Below are 23,186 nucleotides of genomic sequence, written 5' to 3'. Positions count from 1 at the left end.
CTGGAAATAGCATAACTTGAATCCGTATTCTCAAAATACTCCCACCACATAAATCAATTACAATTGGTTATTCGGAGGCTTATAATCTTTGTGAGCACATCAAATAGGTGTCAATAACCTTTATAGCATTTGCCTAAAAGAAACTAATACACCTATGGCATCTAGATTTCTAAGAATGTGCTTAGAAAAATAACTATGCTCACATTTGTGAGATCTCAATTTTTTTTTTTTTTTTTAATTCCTAGGATTTCTATAGAAAGCATTTTCATTCTTCTCAAAATATCCTTAAGTTTATTAATACAATGTTAAACATATTACCAATCACTTTTATGTGTCTTCTAAGTTTCTACAAAAATAATATGAGCAATAAATTAAGTTAGTTCTCCTAAGATTATAGTCTAACATTTAGAATGTCAAATGCAAGGCCAAAATAATTATTTCATTTAAAATAAATAAATAAATTGAGAATATCATTTTTACTTAAAAAGAATTAGAACTTTTTCAAGTTGTGAGAATATGGATATCGACATTTTTAAGAAGAAATTAGCATTTATATAAAATTGAGATTTGGTGAGAACCAAATACTCATAGACATATGAATTATCTTGTACTCTTTTACCACCAAACATGAATATATTAGAGAAAAAAAATCCTGAAAAATTACCCCAAACCAAAAGATTAGGTGCAGTGACATTTCATGGAGATACAGAAGGTCACAAGTATTTCCAACTAATGGCTTGTTTGGAAGTTTAGAGAGGGAGGAGAGTAGAGGGGAGTAGAGGGAAGGGGAGTAGTGGGGAGGAGAGTAGAGGAGAATGATTCACCTCCACCTTATTTGGATGTTTTTAAAATTAATAAGGAGGAAGAGAGTAATTAGCCCTTCCTCTTATGTAATTTTGTTAATATAATAAGGGTAAATTAGGTAATTTACTTGGTCAATAGTTTATGTACTCTACTCCCCCTCCAAATCTCTCCAATTTGGGGGAATTAAAATTGGGGGGCTAGAAGGAGTCCAAACCCCTCCAAACTCCTCCAAACCCCTCCCCCTCATTCTTTAAAAAACTTCCAAACAAGGTAATTGCATTACTCTCCCTCCCTCTACTCTACTCCCCCTCTTTTTTTAAACATCCAAACATGCCATAAATGAATCCTATCACATCATGGTCCGTACCACCCCCCCACCCCCCACCCCCCCCCCCCCCCCCCTTTTTTTTATGCCTACTTGGTGAGGTTTTATTCAACATGCTATAAACGAAATATAAAACTTAGTGGAGGTTGGTTTCCATGATTATTGAAGTCTTATCAAAATAATGATTATTGAAATCTTTATAAAAAAAAAAATTTTTATTGAAATCTTTATAAAAAAAAAAAAAAAAATTTATTGAAATCTTTTCACACAATGCACACTCCCAAAACTTTTCTTTTCCATCAAACTAGTCAACATATGGAGTTGGTTTGTGTCCTTTCAGAGAGAACGGGTTAGAAGCAACTATGCACAAGAATGGATGAATGTGGGACCATCGCAAATCTTGACTTCAATTTGATTAGATCAAGGGTCTAAGAATTGATGAGGTCATGTCTACGTTATTACACGTGCAAGAAAAGAAAAGTCATGCATTTAATCACGTTTAAAAATTAATTATATTCATTGTTATATGTAAAAATTATACAGTAAACTTATTATTTTCTATAATAATGCACACTCAAACAAATGCAAAACATAAGCAGTGAATTTCATAATTGGACAGGGCTTGCTCTTGCTATAGGCAAGTCACGCAATTGTATAAGATTCCTAAATTTTAATAAACATCGATATATCTTTACTTGTAAGAGAATTAATTAAGCCTCAAATATTAGTCAATAAATAAAAAATAATGCTTTATATAAAAGAAAATAAATGCTTCAAATTACTTATTTTGTGATTGGTGACATATTTGGTAGTAAAATCTGTACGTACTATTTCTAACACTACTCTAATATAATAATAATAAATAAATAAATAAATAAAATTATCTTCACTGGATGTATTATTGACTGTTGATTTTCTTTATGTGAGAGTTTTAGAGTGTAGAACTTATATATCTCCCACACACAAGCTCTCTCTCTCTCCACACACACACACAAAAAAAAAAAAGAACTCAACCACAAACCCTGGAAATTTTGTCACTCTGTCAAAGCATAAATAGTAATTTTAGTTTCTCAAAAAAAAAAAAAAAAAAATAGTAATTTTAAAAGCTTCTATGTAGCTGTGTCAAATCTTCTTCTCCATTATCTTCAAGTTTGGCTCTAAAAACTTCGCTTCAAATTTATGTTAAAAGCCACTCTCAAACATTGATTGTTTTTATACTTGAAAACTTGCTTTATACGTTGTCTTTGTTTTATCCTTGTCCTTGGTAGTGGTAAGAGACAGAGAAATTAGAAGCCATTGTTTTATCAAGAGAAAATTGAGTTATCCGGTTACTCTTGTGTAACTTTAAACTTTCACATGCATGATCCATACTCATCATTTTGACCGCCAATCACTGTTTTGATATAACCCATTCTATCATTCACAGTTGGGGTGGTGTTGCTAAGTTTTATTAATAATAATAAATAAATAAAATGTATTCCCGATCGCTGGTCACTTATTTCTTTGATTATTATTATTGTTTAGAAATAATAATAATTCACTTTTTTTAATCTATAGTAATATAAGTACAAATATTTCCACTTCATAATAATTGTTTTCATCATCATGCTAATATACTCGTTGTTAACTAATTAAAATTAAATTATGTAAATATAGACAACATCAAATAAATATATAGCTAACTACTAGTTAATGAATGTCACTAAAAAGATGAAGTGAATTAAGCATATTACTATTTTATTTTATTTTTTAAGAAGAAAAGCATATTACTAATTGAGAACGAGATGTTAGATAACTTGAAGACAAAAATTTAATTACTAATTTTATATCTAAAAAATCATAAAGAATAGATTGTAAGTACAAATATAATTTAATTGATACTTAACTATGTAAAAGGTCTCAAATTAGTTCTTATTTAAACCCCAAAATACTAAAAAAAAAAAAAAAAAATAGTAATTTTAAAAGCTTCTATGTAGCTGTGTCAAATCTTCTTCTCCATTATCTTCAAGTTTGGCTCTAAAAACTTCGCTTCAAATTTATGTTAAAAGCCACTCTCAAACATTGATTGTTTTTATACTTGAAAACTTGCTTTATACGTTGTCTTTGTTTTATCCTTGTCCTTGGTAGTGGTAAGAGACAGAGAAATTAGAAGCCATTGTTTTATCAAGAGAAAATTGAGTTATCCGGTTACTCTTGTGTAACTTTAAACTTTCACATGCATGATCCATACTCATCATTTTGACCGCCAATCACTGTTTTGATATAACCCATTCTATCATTCACAGTTGGGGTGGTGTTGCTAAGTTTTATTAATAATAATAAATAAATAAAATGTATTCCCGATCGCTGGTCACTTATTTCTTTGATTATTATTATTGTTTAGAAATAATAATAATTCACTTTTTTTAATCTATAGTAATATAAGTACAAATATTTCCACTTCATAATAATTGTTTTCATCATCATGCTAATATACTCGTTGTTAACTAATTAAAATTAAATTATGTAAATATAGACAACATCAAATAAATATATAGCTAACTACTAGTTAATGAATGTCACTAAAAAGATGAAGTGAATTAAGCATATTACTATTTTATTTTATTTTTTAAGAAGAAAAGCATATTACTAATTGAGAACGAGATGTTAGATAACTTGAAGACAAAAATTTAATTACTAATTTTATATCTAAAAAATCATAAAGAATAGATTGTAAGTACAAATATAATTTAATTGATACTTAACTATGTAAAAGGTCTCAAATTAGTTCTTATTTAAACCCCAAAATACGTGGAGTCGGCCCCTGTAATTGGATCATCAATAGTAATTACTAGAAATGGACCAGTAGTGCAATTCAATGCTATATAGAGGTAACAAACATCTTTTTTAAGAAAAAAAAAATTCAGCACAATTTTTTTTAAATAGATTTTTGTACAGCATCTAGAAAATATCTCAGCCAATTAATTAAAAAAAATTGTAAAATAAATATTTGCAAATTCTCTTCCAAAGTTAATTAGTAGATGGTAGGCTTGTTGATTTCCATGGGGAGCATGTTTATAGGAAACAAGAACAGACTCCCAAAGCATTGATGGAGATATATCGTCCTTAATTGTTTTATTGAAAGAAAATAAGAAGAGAAAAACTTCTACAAGAAACTACAATTCACAGAGTTCATCAAAAAATTATTTTGAATATGGTATTTTGGCAAACAAATGGTGAATCTATTAGCGTGGACTATGTTGAAGAAAGCATAGCCAACTCCGAAATGGATGAAGTTTAGCAGTAAAATCCTTTACAGCACGAGTTAAATGGGTTAACTTGGCCCAAGAGGTAATGCCCTATTGATTAACTTGTAAAATCATCGTTGCTATAGGTCTTTTTACTATCCAATCTGGAATAAAAGCTTTAATTGATATTCATTCCATTCCAAATCATTGCTCCTTTCATTTTTATGAATGTCCCCAAATAAAGTCCTTTTTGAAAAATTAATCAGTAACATTTTGAACATACTATTTATTTTATTTAAAATGTCAATTAGAATGATACAAGTTATGAAGGATATTGAATTCTCTCTATTTTATTTTATTTATTTGTGTAGAAAAAACAAAAATTTGGGACCTTCATCCCTCATAAGATCACATCCCACTTTTACAAACTCAATATCATTCATTATCTACCTTGCTTCATCCTTCCTTCAATTTTTCTGTGTCTCAACTATTATTTCCTCATCAAGAAATTTTGGCATACATAGGATTTCTCTTGCCAACCATTTACAATTAGTTTTTTCTAGATAAAAGTTTAGCTCTAAATCAGTTATGAGTCATCTCCTCTAACTCAGTACTGGTTATTTCTAAGATTATTTATATATTTAAACAAGTCACATGACAATTAAAAGAATCATGTAATTCCATTTAGGAGGATGGAAATGAATGGAATGGAATTATTATAAAATATTCATTCTATTTCCTTATTTAGGAGTTTTAATGAAGAAAATGAAAAGATCATTCTCTTATTTAGAAGTTTAAGTGAGAGAAATTGGTATGGGTAAGAAGGAACATCCATTCATCTCTATTTCCTTAAAATTTCAAATTTTCATTTGTCAAAATTAAGAGAAATCAGAGGGAATACAATTAAATTTAATGAAATTTTCATTGAAATTCCCAAAATACCCCTATACATTTATCCATATATTTTAAAATAGAGAATCTAATGTTAATATTGTCATAAAATAATTCTATTAAGTTTTTTCTATATTATTTCAAAACAATGTTACTTACCTTTCATTTTTTTTTAATAATATATTTTTTTAAACATTTAAACAAGATTATTTAATTCTGTTTAATCCATTTTAAACACTTTTCATCACATTCTTTTCAATTCCTTTATGATTTACTCACTTCATTCCATTCTTTATGAACTCTCAAACAAAATATAAAATTACATATGAACTATCCCTTTAATCATTTTATAGTGAGTTAAAAGAAGATAACTTCAAATGAGTTTGGAACTAATCTTTTTTCTGTCTTTGAATTGTTGAGCCCATACGTGTTTTTTTTTTTTTTTTGAAATGTTGAGCCCATACGTGTTACAACAGTGACATCATGTTCTTGAATTTCAGCAACTTTCCTATGTTTGGTAACTAGTTTCAATGTTTCATAACCTCATTCCCGTGTACAAAATCATCTCGACCAATAAATGTTGATTCATTGATTCCTTCCTTCTGTCTATTCTTGTTTTCGATTGCCCCCACGAATCCCAACCATTGATTTGCATTATTAGTTACAATTCTTGCACATTTGTATTAATAGTTTTTTTTTTTTTTTTGAACTAATAATGCAAATCAATGGTTGGGATTCGTGGGGGCAATCGAAAACAAGAATAGACAGAGTACTAAGTACTAAGTACTAACCAAAATCAAGTTAATACTAAGTACTAACCAAAATCAAGTCCACGCACAGTTGTTGGAGAGTTTCCCAACCACTTTGGCGGAGCTTGCAATTAGCCACTTCCCTCGTTTTTATCGAACACCTCCTCACTCTTTTACCCTTCAAAAACCTCTTCCAACTCTCACACTTCTATCTTGAACTCTGTCTCTGTCTCTGTCTGTCTCTCTAAATTTCGGATCAGAACACCTCCATTATCATTGTTCCCATTCCAAAGAGGTAGTTTTCACACTTAAGGCTTTGATAATGATGCTAAAATTTGTGTTCTTTTTTGTTTATTTCAAATGGGTTTGTTTTGTTTTAGGCATTTTCTCCTTCTGTACCGACAAAAATGGATGCCACACTGCCATTTTGTAAATCTGTCACCTCACCTCCTGTAAGTCCCCTCTATACCCCATTTTATATTTGAATGTAGTTTTTGGTTTTAAGTTTTGCTCATATTAGTGGATCTTTAAATGGGTCACAATTGGATCTTTAATTATTATAACTCATTTTATTTGAATGTGAATTATGGTTCTAAGTGTTGGGTTTTGCTAAAATTAGTGAATCTTCAATTGGGTCACAATTGGATCTTTAGTTATTACTATTATCATTGTTATCATCATTATATTTGATGTTCTTTTGGGTTTTGTTAATCCAATGGAAGGGTTTATTTGTGGGGAGAAGTAGAGGAATCAGAGCTTCCCAATGTAGCTTTATGGTGGGAACTAGTAGAGTGAACTTTCCTAGGCAAAGAGTTGAGGGTGCACCAGTTGGTGGTTATAAATCTAAGAAGAGTGGAGGAGCTCTCAATGCTACATGTCGTGCTGAGAAAATTCTTATTGCAAATAGAGGAGAGATTGCCGTTCGGGTCATTAGAACTGCTCATGAGATGGGGATACCTTGTGTGGCTGTTTACTCAACCATTGACAAGGATGCACTCCACGTGAAATTGGCAGATGAATCAATTTGCATTGGTGAAGCACCAAGCAATCAGTCGTAAGTGATTTATGATATGATTTCCTTTCTTGTTCTTCTTCCTTAATCATATGCTACCATTATCTATTCATCATTATGTATGTCAACAACTCGTTGCTATTTTTTTTATTTATGTTTTGTTGAGGGAATGGGAAATCTTATTGGGAGAAATGATGAAACTTAGTGAAAAGAGAGAGTAATATGTTATATGTATTAAAAAAAAAATTTAAAATATTTTGCATGGTGAAAAGAGAAAGTAATACGATTAAAAAAAGATTATTTTCAACAAAAGTTTTAGATTCCAAGTTGGGAATAGAGTATTGGATTTGAAGGGTAAAGCATAAATATTTTTTTAAAATTTATTTTTAATGAGTAATTTGGCCCTAATGGGGAAGAGGAGATCTGAACTAGTGACCTGCTTCATCTGTGTAGTCTGCTGCCAATTGTGCTACCCCTTGGGTAAGCATAAATATCAAGTTGCATAGATTATGATGAATTCTCTCTCCCTCTCTCCAATATTAGGGTGACCAAAAATTTGGGGCTAAGGTTTGGTTATTGTTGTATATTTCATGAATATATGTCCAAATATTTGTGTTTTCCTCTTTAGTTCTTGGTTTGGTTGATAGTGGTGTAACATGCCTATTGTTCTGCCCTTTTTACAGGTATTTATTAATTCCAAATGTTCTATCCGCTGCTATCAGCCATAAGTGTACAATGCTACATCCTGGATATGGTTTCCTAGCTGAGAATGCAGTATTTGTTGAAATGTGCAGAGAACATCGAATCAACTTCATTGGGCCTAACGTAAGTAACTTAAGTAGTTCAAATGTTTCCTCATAAAAAGGATGTGAAGCTCATTCTCTAATTCCCAATAACCTATCTTTTGTCTTCCAAGAACAAAATCATCTTCTAAGAACACCACCAGACAGTAACATATCCCTGTGCTTATATAGACTATTTTGAATCATATTTCTAATTCGAATCGACTTGAGAAATCCAATGATTTAATTACAAAAATAGCCCTAACTCTAGGAAATAAAATGAGATACTAATTAATCTAATTAACTAATAAGACCTCAAATAAAATCCAATTGACCAACAAAAACATAATTGATTTCCAAAATTAAATAAGACTATTTGAATAAAATTTTCTTCATGCTTCCTGCATCAGTATGTTTATCATATCATTGGCTAAAGTTTTTTATGCATGTTTTATATTAATATTGGCTAAATCTGGCATTTTTAAAAAAAAATTCTTTTGCCTGATATTTTATTGTTGTAGGTTGTAAACTTTCTTGATTTCATTCTGGTGGGTTTCATTACTAATTGATAGTTGCTTAAGCTCATGAAGATTATTTGCCAAACTAAAAAAAATACAGGAGCGTGTAAATTTGATTCCTCCATGATACTGGGCCTTTTCCAAGCAGAGAGAGCAGAATGTATGTCTTTTTTGCTTGGTTAGCCATAAATACTGGTGTAGGACAGATTTGGTGAAAGCTACTTATGATTGCTTATGTGGTGGGCTAAGATAGGGATGCTTATGATGTTTTTGATAATTCAATTGTTGGAGGTGGGGGGATTTGAACCCTGGATGTCTCCATTAAAAACACCAAGAGTTGCCAACTAGTTGAGCTAAAAGGCTCTTGGTAGGAATGCTTATGATGTTAGGGCTTAGAAAGGTGGGGAAAAGGTTTTCCGTATATGATAATAAGTTTTTTTGACAAGTAATAATCGTCAATTAAAAAGAGCAAAAAGGGTCACAACCCTAGTACGCAGGAAGTATATCTAGTGTATATATTGGGGTGTGAAAGGATAGGATTGAAAATTTGAAAGGCAAATAGAGGATGAAGTTTATAAAATACAATTGTGAAATTTTCTGTACACAGCAGATAGGTGATTCTTTTCGAGGCTGATTTGATGGGCTAATGGATGCTAATATTCAAAGAACACTTGGGGGTTTTAGGGATTCAAAACGTAGAGATTCAAAAAGGCAAGGAATAGGGGTATGGTTTGAGATTGCTAAGATGGAAAGAAAGAGGATCTTCATCAAGGGGCTGTGCTGTTTTCCACTTGTTATAGTTACTAAAAAATTTTTTTTTTTTTGATAAGTAACTTAAAAATATATTGAAAAAACACAGCCCCGTACATAGGAAATGTACGAAAGAGGCAAGAACATCAAGAAAACAAAGTACAATGATCAAGCAACCCAGAAAGGGAAATACAAGAAAAAGAAGGTAACACCAAACACCATTCGAGAAGAGTAGAAAACAAAAAAGACTTAAACTCAAGAATGGACCGCTCACAATCCTCAAAACTTCTCGAATTCCGTTCCCGCTAGATACACCACATCAAACAGTGCGGTACAATCCTCCAAATAACTAAATTACGATGTCGCTTGAAGTTGCAAGACCAGCAATCCAACAAATTCGCTACCCTTTGCGGCATCACCTAACAAATACCGAACAAGCAGAAAATCATACTCCACATTTCAAAAGCAAAAGGGCAGTGAAGGAGGAGATGATCTACAAATTCCCCACACCCTTTGCACACAAAGCACCACTCAAGAACAACAAAGTGTCTCTTCCGTAGGTTATCAATAGTTAAAATCTTGCCTAAAGCTGCTGTCCAAGAGAAAAAGGCAACCCAAGGAGGAACCTTCGATTGCCACACCATTTTCCAAGGAAAGGGAAATACCGTAGATGGGGATAGAAAATGATAATACCCACTCACCTTGAAACCTCGGTTGCAGGCAGGCTTCCAACAAAGTTAGTCAGGACCAACACTCCGGACCTTTGCGGAATAAATCAAGACCAAAAACGAATCCAAAGAAAGTGACTCTTAATCGTTCACTAAGCGACGGAACTGAATGTCCCAAGAAACTCTCCCATTTGCGAAGCACATAACCTCAGAGACCGACGCCTCCCTTGTCCTACTAATATTATATAAGTCTGGGAACTCCTCCTTAAGAGGACGATCCCTACACCACACATCATCCCAATACTTCACATGAGTACCATCACCCACATCATACTGAAGGCACTCGGAAAAAATCAACCAGCCACTTCTAATGCACTTCCACAAACACACACCATAAGCCCCCGACACAGATTTTGTGCGCCAACCACCCCACTCATTCCCATACCTCGCCCCAATGACCCTTCTCTAAAGGGCATCATTCTCCCAACCATAACGCCACAACCATTTGGCTAACAATGCAGAATTAAACCTTCTCAAGCACCGGATGCCTAACCCTCCATTCTTCACTGGCCTACAAACCTTAGTCCAATTAACTAAATGAATTTTACAATCATCCCCAATACCAACCCAAAGAAAATCTCTTTGTAATTTCTCCATCCTCTTTGCCACCTTAACAAGAATAGGGAGAAGAGAGCGTACTCTTAATAAGGGTAACTTTACCCCCCTTGGATAAATACAACCTCTTCCAACCAGCTAACCTACGCTCCATCTTTTCCAAGATAGGATTCCAAATAGTCTTATCTTTATAAGAAGCACCCAACGGGAGACCTAAATATTTCAACGGAAGAGCAAACTCCCTACAGCCCAAAATCTCCACCAACTCATGAAGATTAGACACATCCCCAACTGAAACCAATTCAGACTTACCTAAATTGATTTTCAGCCCTGACATCTCCTCGAATCTAGAGAGAATCCCACGTAGAGTTGTAATATGAGTGCTATCTGCGTCACAAAAAAAAAAAGAGTATCATCCGCGAACAATAAATGAGACACCAACAACAAGGAACCAGCTTCATACCCAATTGAGAAACCCGAAAACTGACCAGCTGCAGTAGCCACAACCAACATTCGGCTCAAGGCCTCCATGACAATATCAAAGAGAAATGGGGATAAAGGATCACCTTGCCGAAGTCCTCTAGAACTCCCAAAAAAGTTAGAAGGACATCCATTGACCAAAATGGAGAATTTGACAGTTGAAATAAAACACCTGATCCACCTTCTCCACTTTTCAGAAAACCCACACTGCTGTAACAAAAACATGAGAAACTCCCAATTCACATGATCATACGCTTTTTCAATGTCTAGCTTGCACAACACCCTCGGAATCCCTTCCTTCAAACGACTGTCTAGACACTCAGAAGCAATAAGGACAGAGTCTAAAATCTGACGACCTTTCACAAAGGCATTCTGAGATTCTGAAATAAGACCATGAGCCACCCTTCGCATTCGATTGGCTAACACTTTAGCGATAATCTTGTACAACCCACCTACCAAGCTAATAGGCCAAAAGTCTTGGACATCCACAGCATCAATTTTCTTAGGAATAAGAGAAATAAAAGTAGCATTAAGACTCTTTTCAAACACAGCATGTTCATGGAAAACATGAAACACATTCATAACATCATTTTTCACCGTGCTCCAACAAGACTGAAAAAATGCCATGGTAAAACCATCCAGACCTAGCGCTTTATCACCTTTGAGCTCATGGACCACTCCAGAAACTTCTTCTTCATCGAAAGGTCTGTCCAACCAAGTGGCATCTTCCTCAGAAATTCTAGAAAAAACAACCTCATCCAAAAGAGGTCGAAATACCACATTCTTCGAGTAAAGCTGCCTGTAGAACTGAGTAATACACCCCTCAATTATCCCCTGATCCGAACATAACTCTCCATCCACCATAAGTCTATCGATAGTGTTGCATCTTCTATGAGAATTTGCAATACGATGAAAGAATTTTGTGTTTCTATCTCCCTCTTTAAGAAAAAGAGCCCTAGATTTCTGTCTCCAACAGATCTCTTCCAACAAAATAGACTTCTCTAACTCTCCATGAATACGATCCTTTTCCCTCCTTTCCTCCTCAGTAAGAGCACGAGCTTCCTCAATAACTTCCAAAACATTAAAATCCTTCCACAAGTTTTGCACCCTACGACCTATATTACCAAACTCCTCCACATTCCATCTCTTCAAATCCAATTTCAGCATCTTCAACTTGTTAGCCAAAGAAAAACTAGGAGTTCCTTGGAAATGATAGGACTCCCACCAAGAAGTCACCCTTCCCAAAAAGCCCTCATCCTTTAACCACATGTTCTCAAACCTAAAAGGTTTTTTGCCTCTGTGTAAATTTCCGCCCTCAAGAAGGATAGGAAAATGATCCGACATTAACCTAGGAAGATGGCGTTGACAAACAGATGGAAAATTCTCCTCCCAATCTGCGGACGACAGAAACGTATCCAATCTGGAACTAGCAACAACCTCTCTAGTGTTAGACCAAGTGAAATTCCCCCCAACCAAAGGTAGATCAACAAGACTTTGCTCAGAAATAAAATCTGAAAACCGAAGCATAGCTGAAGTGAAACTTGTAGAACCAGACCGTTCAGAAGGAAAACGCACCACATTAAAATCACCACCCACACACCAAGGCACATCCCACCAACTACGCAGGCCAGATAACTCATCCTATAAGAACCTCCAGTCTCTATCACTATTGGGTCCATAAACACCAATGAAGGCCCAATCGAAATGATCCGCCACATTTTTGAATTTACAAGAAATAGAGAAACGACCCACCACTTCCTCCACCTTGTCCACCACCCTGTTGTCCCACATCAACAAAACCCCACCAGAAGCACCAACCGAGCCTAAATAGAGCCAATCTACATGTTAACCCCCCCACAAGCTACAAATGACACCTCTATTAATAAGCTCCATCTTAGTTTCTTGCAGACAGACAATATCCGCTTTCCACTTTCGGATCAAATTTCTAACCCGAAGCCGCTTGACCTGCTCATTCAACCCTCTCACATTCCAAGAAACAATTCTGAAATTCATTGATGCACAACAATGGCCCGATCCCTACTCTCACTCATACTCCTTTCTGTCTCCAACTCACGATTCATTGGTGTACCTTTTTTCTTTCCCCAGTTATAACTTATAAGGGGTTTCTCTTATAAAGGACCCAAGGTTTAATTTGTTTTATGTATGATTTTGACTTTCTAAACAGACAGTTAAAAATTCTGATTTAAACATAGCTATTATTGGGAGTCCATGGTAGAAGTCATTTCTTGAATCCCAAAAGTTTGAGCAAGAAATTTAAATTCTTGATTACATTTTGCAGCCTGATAGTATCCGTGTTATGGGTGACAAGTCAACTGCTAGAGAAACGATGAAGAAGGCAGGTGTTCCAACCGTACCAGGAAGTGATGGATTATTACAGGTATAATGTGTGATTTGGGATGCTATATTATTGTTCATCTTGGTAAAAAGTTGTGAAATCACTTTTTTCTATCTTTAGGTAATTTTTTTTTTTTTAAAATAATCGTTATCGCAGAGCACAGAAGAAGCAATCAGGCTTGCCAATGAGATTGGATATCCTGTTATGATCAAGGTAAATTATCTTGTCTTGTGGCTTCAGGAATTGCAATGCAGGCCCATTTCTACCTTTTACTAACTTAAGAGAAGTGGAATTTTGACCTGCTCATGACTATAATACGTCTGCTCTAATTTTCTGTGGCTTTTGATGAGCAACAAAAATGAGAATTACAGAGTTCATACATGTCATTGTTACTAATAACATTTGTATAACCAATTTAGTATAGAAATAAACGGTAGAGTTATTTACTGGCATACGCACCTACAAAATTAGTAAAGCTACTCATCAGATACAAATTTCAAGCCTTTTTTTCTTATTAAAAGAAAAATAATGTCACAAAATGCTGCAAGCCATGACAATGTTTAATTGGAAATTTGGAACTTATGAAGCATGGAGTGCAATTGTCACATATTTTTACTTTTTCTCAAAACCCTTAGGGTTTAAGGTTTAGCATCTATGCAAGCGTACAGGTTTGTAAGAAACACTTCAGTGTGCAATCACCTTGGAAAATATTGAAGTTTTTTGTTAACTATAACTGTGCCAAGAATGGTGCTTTCAGTTCACACAAAAATTTAAGGTCTCTTTTAGTTACTTTTGTTTTTGTTTTTGTTTTCTACTGTTGTGCAGAAACTGAAGGGGGGGGGGGGGGGGGGGGGGGGGAAAAAAAATGGTGAGTTATGAGTGCTCATACTTAAAAAAATTTTTAGACAGCTCATATTTAAGATTTATTCCCTCTGATGATTGTAAATGTTATTCTCTGCATGTGACAACATATACGAGTAAATGACTGCTCACCTTTTTCTACCTCTCTTCTTTCTTTGTTTCTTTCTCTCTCACTTTTTTTTTTTTTTTTTTTTTTTCACTTTATGGATGATGGTTTTCTTCTTAAAAATTATAAATGAGATGAAAAAGAAAAAGAAAAAAAAAAGAGAAAAGAAAAGAAAAGAAAAGAAAAAAAGGCCGGTCCTTGCCTAGGTAATTTCAAAATGGTATGTCATACAATAGAAAATGATAAGTCATCAACAAAATTCATAATATTTATGTTGATATGCTTTTAGTATATAAATTACATGTCATACAATAAATTTTTCTCTAATACCTAAAGATTCTAAACTATTGATTTATTAAATTTTAAATTCTTTTACTCATATATACAATAGCAAATCAAAGGTTGAGATTAAAGTTTCAAAAGTCATTTTTAATCTCGAACATTGAATAAATTTTTTAAAATTTTTTACTATTTTATTTTTACACTATTTTTTAACCTCTTTCTTGCGCCCAATGGTTAATTGCATGGTGCAATAGAATAACAATTCCCACCCCCCCCCCCCCCCCTTTTTTTTAGTAAAATAACAATCCCATGTTGCATGTTAATCCCATAATCATATAATCATTATATGTTTTTGTACAAATTATTCGTAAAAAAAAAGTATTGTACAAATTGGATGAAAAAATATATATTATAAGTGATATGATCCCCATTATACGTATGCCAATTGTATATGTGATATATTGCTATATGAGGCATGCTTGGCATATAGGCTACAATCATTTTTTTTAAAATTGCTCATATGCCGGGCTCTAATAAAAAGGGAATCTAGTAGCATAAATTACATAGGAAAAGACACAAATAATCTATAATGAATTAATAACTGCAAAGGAATCTTGAAATTTGAAAGGAATATAATTAGTATTTTGGTCTAATGATAAAGAGTTATCATCAAGACCAGATGTCATATGTTAAAATTCTCTCAAAAAAAAAAAAAAACATGATTAAGCAAAACTTTAGGGCGATTTTCAGAATACAAAAAAAAAAAAAAAAAAAAAAAAAAAAAAAAAGATGAAAATGACAACCACAAGCCAAAACAATATTGCCATGTTATTCATTCAAACAATTATTATTATTGTTATATATATATATATATATATATTGTTATTAATAAGTTGTTATTGATTATACCTTGCACATCGATGGCACGATTTTATAGTCTATCATTCATAATTTGTTATCCTTTTTTTAGTCGCCGTATATTTCTCAATAATGATTACCTTTTATTATCGTGTATCTCGGTAATGATTACCTTTTATTATGTTAATACACGAGTTGGTTTTAATATAAAAGAGATTATTTTTGTCATCCGATGAAGATGGAAATTAGTGTTTGGCATAGATGAAATTCCGAGCCTAAATTTCGTATACATTATAAAACTTATTAACTGAGTTAACTGAAACCATCAATTGAGTTAACTAAAATCCGTTTATAATCTAATTTCTCTCTACTCCCATTTATTATGAAAAAAATTGTGAAAAATATATTGTATGTAGAATTTACACACATTTTTTAATAGAATCGTATTGGACTTCGACGTATTGCAATTATTATTCATCATTCAATATCATGACCCAAAAAAAAAAGAAAAAAAAAAGCAATTATTATTACAAACAAACTGTTTATATTCCACCTCTCAAAACCACAGGCGTTGGAGACCAGAGGAGAGCTGAAAGGTGCTCTCTCTCTCTCTCTCTCTCTCTCTCTCTGCTTGCTTATACATCACTCTGAGAGTCTCTGTGATGCTCTGTGTGGTATAATCTCAATGTTGCCAAGACCTGAAAACAGTGAAAACTCTTTCTCTCTCCCTTTCTTTAATCAAAAAGCTAAAAACTTGCTCTGAATTAAAACAAGTTCTTAACTTTTTCACCAAAATTGTGGATTCTGAGGGACACCCAGTTGCCAATTTTCCATAAAAATGGAGAATTCACAACCAAAAAAGAAACCCACTCTAAATCTTTCCATTTTCACTACTCTCTCAGAGTCTTTCTCTTTACCAAGTCCCTCCAACAAATCTCCAAGGAATTTTGTCCAGGGAGGTGTGGTTGGGCTTGGCATAGTGGCTGCCATGACTGATTTGACCCACCAAACTAAGCCTGATGTAACACCAGCACCACCTATACCAATCCCCATAGTGTCCTCTGCCAAAGCTGCTACTGCTAATTTCAAAGGCAGGCTCAGTGATTTGGCTTTTGAGGATGAGGTGGATGAATTGTCTGAGAGCTATACTTGTGTGACATCTCATTTGGGGACCAAGTTTGAGAAACGTGTCTATTTTGATGATAAGCTTGATGGGGTTGTTGGTTGTGGTGGTGGTAGTGGTGGTGGAGGTGATTGTTGTGTGGTGAGTGATAGAAGGGTAGGAGTGTTCTCTGCCTCTCCTGTCAATTTTGGTGATAACTATATGGAGATTTGGACTGCTGATTTTCTTAGCTCTTGCTACCTTTGCAAGAAGCAGCTTCATGGACTGGATATTTTCATGTACAGGTACAAAAAATTACTTACTGTATTTCTTGGGGTGGTTGTAATTGTTGTGAATGATCTGTGACTTGTGTGTCTTTTGGTTGGAGCCTGATTTGCTTTTCAAAGTCAGTTCTTGAATTGATTTTCTATAAATGATTGATTCACTTTAGGTTGAAGCCAGCGCAAAATACACTTTGGAAGCATGTTTGAATTTTTGAATTATGGTTGTTGTTTGGTTGATTCTTGATATGTTTTTATTTGGAATCTTTGTGTTTCAAATGGGTTTATGGCCCATATGAAGTTTGTTGGCTTTGTATTTGTTAGAATTATGGTTAAATGTTTAAATTCACCATTTCCCAATAGTAATAGGCAATAGTAATAGCTTAACTTTTTTGGACAATTGGTAATTCATTGGTATATCTAGTTCTTGAATGGAAATAGATAGATGCAGATATTAATTTAGTGGTGAGTGAATTTGTTAACTGGTTCTTATTATATAACAAATTTTTGTTTTTGTGTAGCCTTTGAAATAGAGTGGAGGGTCCGGTTGTTGATTTCTTGGAACTTTATTATTGTTTTTCATATTTAGAGTCTAGTCTTTGGGTACAGGCTGTTCTGATGATTATGTAAATGGTTTGGGGCTCTTTGAGATCCTTGTCATTGGTCTCAACTGAAGCGCATATTAGAAACAGAAACTTTTTTCCCTGTGACAATTTTTATGGGAGCTATTTGAATGATAATACCATTAATAGAACATGTACAGGTTTCTAGTTGGTAGTCCATTCAGAAATTGTAAACCTCACATCGTTGTCAGATTGTATTATAACTCTTTAAATCCGAGGCATTCATATGGCTTGACTGGCTAAATTATCTAAGTTCTAACCTAGTCACTCTGCTGATACTTTATCAGAAATCTTTCTTCATAAATGTATCTTAGTATGGCCATCTCTTGCAGATCTAGAATAAATTTTTATTATTGCTTAATTTTCTAACTTCTGGGCTGCACATATATCATAGGAGTAACCAGGATGATTAGTTCTAAATGTGCTTCTCTTCATTTGGGACAACAAAATGGACACAGATGTGTATGTTGATGTAGGTTCTGCAGTCCCCATGGCTGCTATCTTGCTATAAGAATATCAATAAAGAAAATCTCTTCAATTTTGTAGAAATGTACGTTGGGATTTGGCCCATTCTATATCAGTTATTTGATAAGCCATTATTATGCCTCATTCTTTTGTTGTAATTATGAAAAGAAACAGGTGAGATGCAATTCCATTTGATGATTGCATGTCAAGCCTATATCAAGGGCCAATTGCTATGAGAAATAGGACCCAAGTAATTCCATCGCAGAAAATATTGAGAAAGTTAGGGGTTTCAGAAATGGCTTTCAGAGTCTGCATTTTGGAATAATTCAGTCAAGGATAGGAGTTGGGCTCTTCATTGTCACTTGCATGAACCATAGAAATCCCATTGTTTGTTAAAAATTTTAAAATCTTCTTAGTATTGTAAAGAAATTTTTTCTCAATCTTTTTTTTGTTTGGTTTCTTGACAAAGGTCTTTATGAAAATTATTCAAACTGTAAATTCATTGTCAATAGTGAACTCTCTGTTGTCACATCTAATTTAAAATTTATCTAGAGAGACTCTTGTTTGTTTTTATTAATTTTTTTTTTATTTTGAGCATAGATGGCTTAGTTTCTGATATAAGCAGCACAATTATTAGCTACAATGAGCACTAATATTTCCTTAATTATTAGCTACAATGAGCACTAAATCAAGTTGTTTCCTCAGTGGGTCTTAAACCCATGACCTCATCATCCATCCCTTTATTGTGGGAGGATGAAGTACAGTTGAGCTATTGCAGTCAACTGCTCAAGAGTCAATTGAATATTGGTATTTTGATTATTACCATTTACCCGATCCTTGGTGGAAGAAAGGGACCATTAAGTGTATTCTTGCAAACCAACTGATCTTCTAATGTTTTTCAGTTAGGCGCTTAGTCCTCTCAAGAACTGATTCACAGCCACTGATTGGTGTTCTTATTTTTCAAATATTTCGATGATTTACAATTGTTCATTTATTTTATCAAGTGTATTCTCTTGTATTATACACGAGGCATGCGGATTTATGGGTTTTCTTGTAATTTTTTACTTGATTTTATGGATTGTTTAAGTCTTCAGTTGTAATCTTTAGGAATCTCTTCCTTCAGAACTTTCCTTTTAGTGTACTGATAAAATTCTTTGTTATTTAATCAAATAAAAAGATTCTAGTTGGCCATCTTTTGTCAGTTGTGACTATAAATTTAGTTTGGTGGGATTTTGGTATGTGTAATTGCATTGGTTATTATGTGGTTCACAACACAAGTTAGCAGGTCCTTTTCCCCCGACCTCCCCCCCTTGGCCTCATTGTATTTAAGATATTTGACGATATAGTGGAGTGCTAAGTTGATGTTGTTTGCTTCTGTATGTGGTGTTGATTCTCTTGGCTTTATCATTGAAAATTCAAACCCTGGAGATATTTTTGGAGTCAAAATTTTGCACCTTCTCAAGCCACCCTTCATTGAGTTTTCACTGATAAAGCATTTATGGAACTTTGCAGAGGGGAGAAGGCATTTTGCAGTGCTGAGTGCCGGGACAAACAGATTAGAAGTGATAATTATAGAGAGAAGTTCGCATCTGGAGCACTGAAGCCCCTTGATTACTCCGTGTCTCCCTCTCCCTGCTCCGGTCCACTGATGTTTTTCGCTGGGGTTGTTGCGGCGTAGAAAATTTTATGATTCTTATATAAGTAAATAAAATGAGAGTAAAGAACGTGGAAGCTTGTCCAAATAAACTGTTATCATCGGCACAATAAACTATAGACCAAAAAAAAAAAAAAAATGAGAGAGAGGGAGGGTTTGAACAAGTAGTTTCTGTATCCCTGATTGCATGAAAATTTCTTAAGATGGGTGATATTTTGATGAATAGAAACTTCTTTTTGAACCAATGGAGGGAAACATATGTAGATTTGTATTTTGAGAACATTATAGTAATCATTCTATTATCTGTACCCGATACTTTTAACTCTCAATGTATTATTGTCAAGTTTGAGAAGCAGATATCTTTCTGTTTCCATGACTTTTAAGACTAGGGTGGTCCATCACTTAAACAAGCCAAAGTCGATATTGACAGATTTGGCATATTCAGCAGCCACTAGTTGCTTAATGGTGGGCGTATAATGTATGGATGCAGTTTTTTCTTTTTAACTTTTTTGTTTATTTGTTCTTCTTGGACATTTAAAGTCNAAAAAAAGAAACAAAAAAAAAAAAAAAAAAAAAAAAAAAAAAAAAAAAAAAAAAAAAAAAAAAAAAAAAATGGAATTCCTTTTGTTTTTCAGTTAGTGAAACCACAAATATGTGCATCACATTGCTGTTTTCCTTAACATGAAATGTAACACAGTCACACACCTGATTTGTAGGGAACACCTGCAGCCGGGATCCATTTATCCCCTTTGATGAATGAACTCACTGTAAATTTGCTGGCTTGGTGGCTGGTCATGTTCTTCACCCCCTTCCATTGGACTCTATCCTTTGTCGAAGAACCGGGTCCATAATTTTGAAACTCACTGTAAAATATGGTGTCTGGAGCTGATGTGCCTACCCATGGCAACCATCCACTAGAGTCAATGAGGCTCCCTAAACTGTTACCTATATATACAGTTGTGGAGTAATTCTTCCAAGGCCTTCCAAGGTACGTTTGGCAGCTCAAGTTCGCATATCCATATGGGAAAATGGTGCAATTCTGGATTGAGATTCCAGTGTTCTGATTTGGGTCAAACTTGCCTTGTGCTGTGATGGTATTTTGCTGGCCAAGTAAAGGCTCTTTAGGCAATATGTTGCAGTTTTGAAACGCCACTGCTGAGTTTCCAAAGATGAAATCAACTGTCCCTGTGATATTGCATTCACTGTAGAATTGCCTGTTGGTATGTGCATAGAGGCTGTCCTGAAATGCATCGATAAAACACCGGTAAAAGATGGAATGGTCCGAGTCTGACAATAAGGCCACTGCCTGATGCTTGATTGCACCTGCAATGTTCCTGAACCCCATGTCTATAGCAATGAAGCCCTTGCCAGTAACAGCAAATGTTGCTGTTGAAAATGTTGGAGTCCCATCAATATTATTGAGGCCACCGTATACAACTGTATCATTCATCCCATCACCAACCATCACAATGTTCCACTTATTCTTATTGACCTTTACTTTTTCATAATACGACCCTTTCTTCACATAGATTACAAACCTGTTTGTGCTTTTATCTGGGACTGCAGTAAGGGCAGCACTTATATTTTTGTACTGGCCAGAGCCATCTTGTGCCACAATGATGTTGGCCTGCTTCTTCACATCCCAACTTTGAAGTAGCTTCCTATCCTTAGGATTCAGCCACTTTGGATGTTCATAATGCCCTGTGAAACTCATTAGCCGTCTAAGCTTTAAAGAGCTCTCTACATTTGAAATCCATGATATGATGGCAAGGCAGTTGCTAGTTAGTTCAGTAGAATTCTGTAGCCAATTGGTAATGCTGGTCTTAACTGTTGCACTTGCAGTCTCAAAGCCCTCTTTGCATGTATCCTGGTAAGTACCTGCCGAACTCAGCCAAGTTTTGAGATCATCAACAGCTTCTAGCAATGTTAATGAGCCAGAGGACAATACCATATTGAGATGATCCAATGCTAGGCTCAAAAGTTGGACACAATTTTCCAAGGCTGCGACAGTCGTGTTGTCAGCACTACCATTTAAAGCATTGTGATCCGAGAAGTATTGAGCAACTTTAGACAATTCATTCATGGCCACTTGGGTTGCAAACTTGAAGATGTCCTCAGGCTGAATGTGGCTTGAGTTATTCAGTGGAGAAAGGCTGCTGTAACAAGTATTTGGGTACAAGGTAAGGTCACAAACGGCTTTAATAGAAGCAGCTGAAGACTGAGAAGTACCACCACTTTGAGAATTTTCTCTGGAACTATGAGAAGTTCCAAGCACTGCACCCACTATAACACAAGCAAGAATTATGGAGGATATGCTTATGATGGTGACTCTCTTTCGGGTCTTCTGACGAGCTTCATGCTTTAATTGCTGAGCTTCATCAATTTTGCCATAGGCTTTGAAGGAAGACATGTTTATCATTTTGTCTATGTTTTTTGCTCTCACATTAGGGGTATGGTGGTTGGGTAGAGCCTTCTTTAGATATATAGAAGCAAGAGTATGTAGAACGTGCCAGGCATTATTCTCCTAGGTAAGTATTTTGAAGGTTCAACTATTGGAGTGCTTATCATGTTGAAGCATCATAGATTTGACCACTTAGGTGCTCTTGGTGTAGGGATATCTGATATCTCTTACCAGCAAAGAAAAGTAAAATAAAGCTAAATCTTCTTGTTTATATGCCATTAAAATATAAATGGTCATGGAATTGGTTTTATTTTTCATATCCAGCAAGTAGCATTAGTTCATTTGAGTAAATATATAAACAGCGAGAGCTGTTGGGAGTATTAGACACGGTTTTGGAAATAGATACGCTCTCTCTCCAGCTGGTTGTAGCAGTTTAGTTTATAAATAATATTCACAATATCATTCTCCCACAAAGTCTTCAATGGATGTCCAATACATCATAAAAAGGTTGATTAATTTTGGAAAACAGATCTCACATTAGCTGGATATTTCTCAAAATATATTGAGACATCTTCAACTTAGAAGATAATTAACATTTTTTGAAATATAAAAAATGGTATAGAAAAGACAAAAAAACATAGGACTAGTTTATGACATATTTTACCTAGGATGCTTGAATTATTAGTTGTTAATAAAACGAAGAGAGAGAAGAACAAGAACAAGAACATGACTTTTCTTTTTTTAGTTTTTATACTATTAAAAACTCTATATTTAGGTATAAAGATGGGTTTAAGTTACACCTGGTGTAACTTCATAAGAGTTACACCATTTTTAGACCATAGATTTCTATGAGATCTAACAATTAAAAAATGTCAACTATCCATGTTATTATTAAACATTTATTACTTGTCACACGGTCACACTAGCTAACCAAATTAATTGTATAGAATATTATATTACTATTTTATTTTTCTATTTTCTCTCTCACTAACCTTGCATTGCTATTCCTAACTTTTTGAGTTGCAGATCTTTAGCATGGCCTTATTTCTTTTATAATACTTACATACTGGTTTTTGAAGGAAAATGCGTGAGGTTTATTTGAGGGAAAAAGTTCAAACCAAATCCAATCTTTAGAGATAAAGATAAAAATGACCAACTTGTAAAGATCAAAATAAGATAGAATTTGTTTTAATTCAAATTCATATTCTCTACAAATTGATTCTAAGATAACGTTTTATTCCTTAAAAACCCAGAACAAGCCAAGTTTTTCTCATGGTTCTAAAAACCAGACTGGAGGCAAAACCGGATTTGCCTTCGGTTCCCGGTTTTTACCCGTTTTGATTGATTTTACCCCGATTTTAGGCATTTTATCTGGA

At 34.2% G+C, this 23,186-nt stretch overlaps 3 protein-coding genes across 3 annotated transcripts; 2 read left to right on the top strand and 1 right to left on the bottom strand.

The window, feature by feature from the left end:
* Positions 1–6,041: 6,041 nt before the first annotated feature.
* LOC111996125 (biotin carboxylase 1, chloroplastic) lies at positions 6,042–13,468 on the top strand. The gene is made up of 6 exons (XM_065780769.1): positions 6,042–6,291; positions 6,377–6,448; positions 6,719–7,050; positions 7,692–7,833; positions 13,121–13,219; positions 13,334–13,468. The coding sequence occupies exons 2-6, from the start codon at positions 6,404–6,406 to the stop codon at positions 13,451–13,453; spliced, it is 738 nt and encodes a 245-aa protein (XP_065636841.1). The 5' UTR covers positions 6,042–6,291; positions 6,377–6,403; the 3' UTR covers positions 13,454–13,468.
* Positions 13,469–15,851: 2,383 nt separating this feature from the next.
* LOC112008818 (FCS-Like Zinc finger 14) lies at positions 15,852–19,548 on the top strand. Its single transcript, XM_024041160.2, has 2 exons — positions 15,852–16,691; positions 19,268–19,548. Exons 1-2 carry the CDS (start codon positions 16,123–16,125, stop codon positions 19,431–19,433), a joined length of 735 nt encoding a protein of 244 aa, XP_023896928.1. The 5' UTR covers positions 15,852–16,122; the 3' UTR covers positions 19,434–19,548.
* A 558-nt stretch (positions 19,549–20,106) lies between these two features.
* LOC112008819 (probable pectinesterase/pectinesterase inhibitor 46) lies at positions 20,107–21,925 on the bottom strand. The gene has a single exon (XM_024041161.2). The coding sequence runs from the start codon at positions 21,826–21,828 to the stop codon at positions 20,107–20,109; it is 1,722 nt and encodes a 573-aa protein (XP_023896929.1). The 5' UTR covers positions 21,829–21,925.
* Between the last annotated feature and the right edge of the window lie 1,261 nt (positions 21,926–23,186).

The sequence above is a fragment of the Quercus suber genome, unplaced genomic scaffold (genome assembly GCF_002906115.3).
Source record: "Quercus suber isolate HL8 unplaced genomic scaffold, Cork oak 2.0 scaffold_246, whole genome shotgun sequence".
NCBI lineage: Eukaryota > Viridiplantae > Streptophyta > Magnoliopsida > Fagales > Fagaceae > Quercus > Quercus suber.
This window is presented reverse-complemented; position numbering and strand designations above follow the sequence as displayed.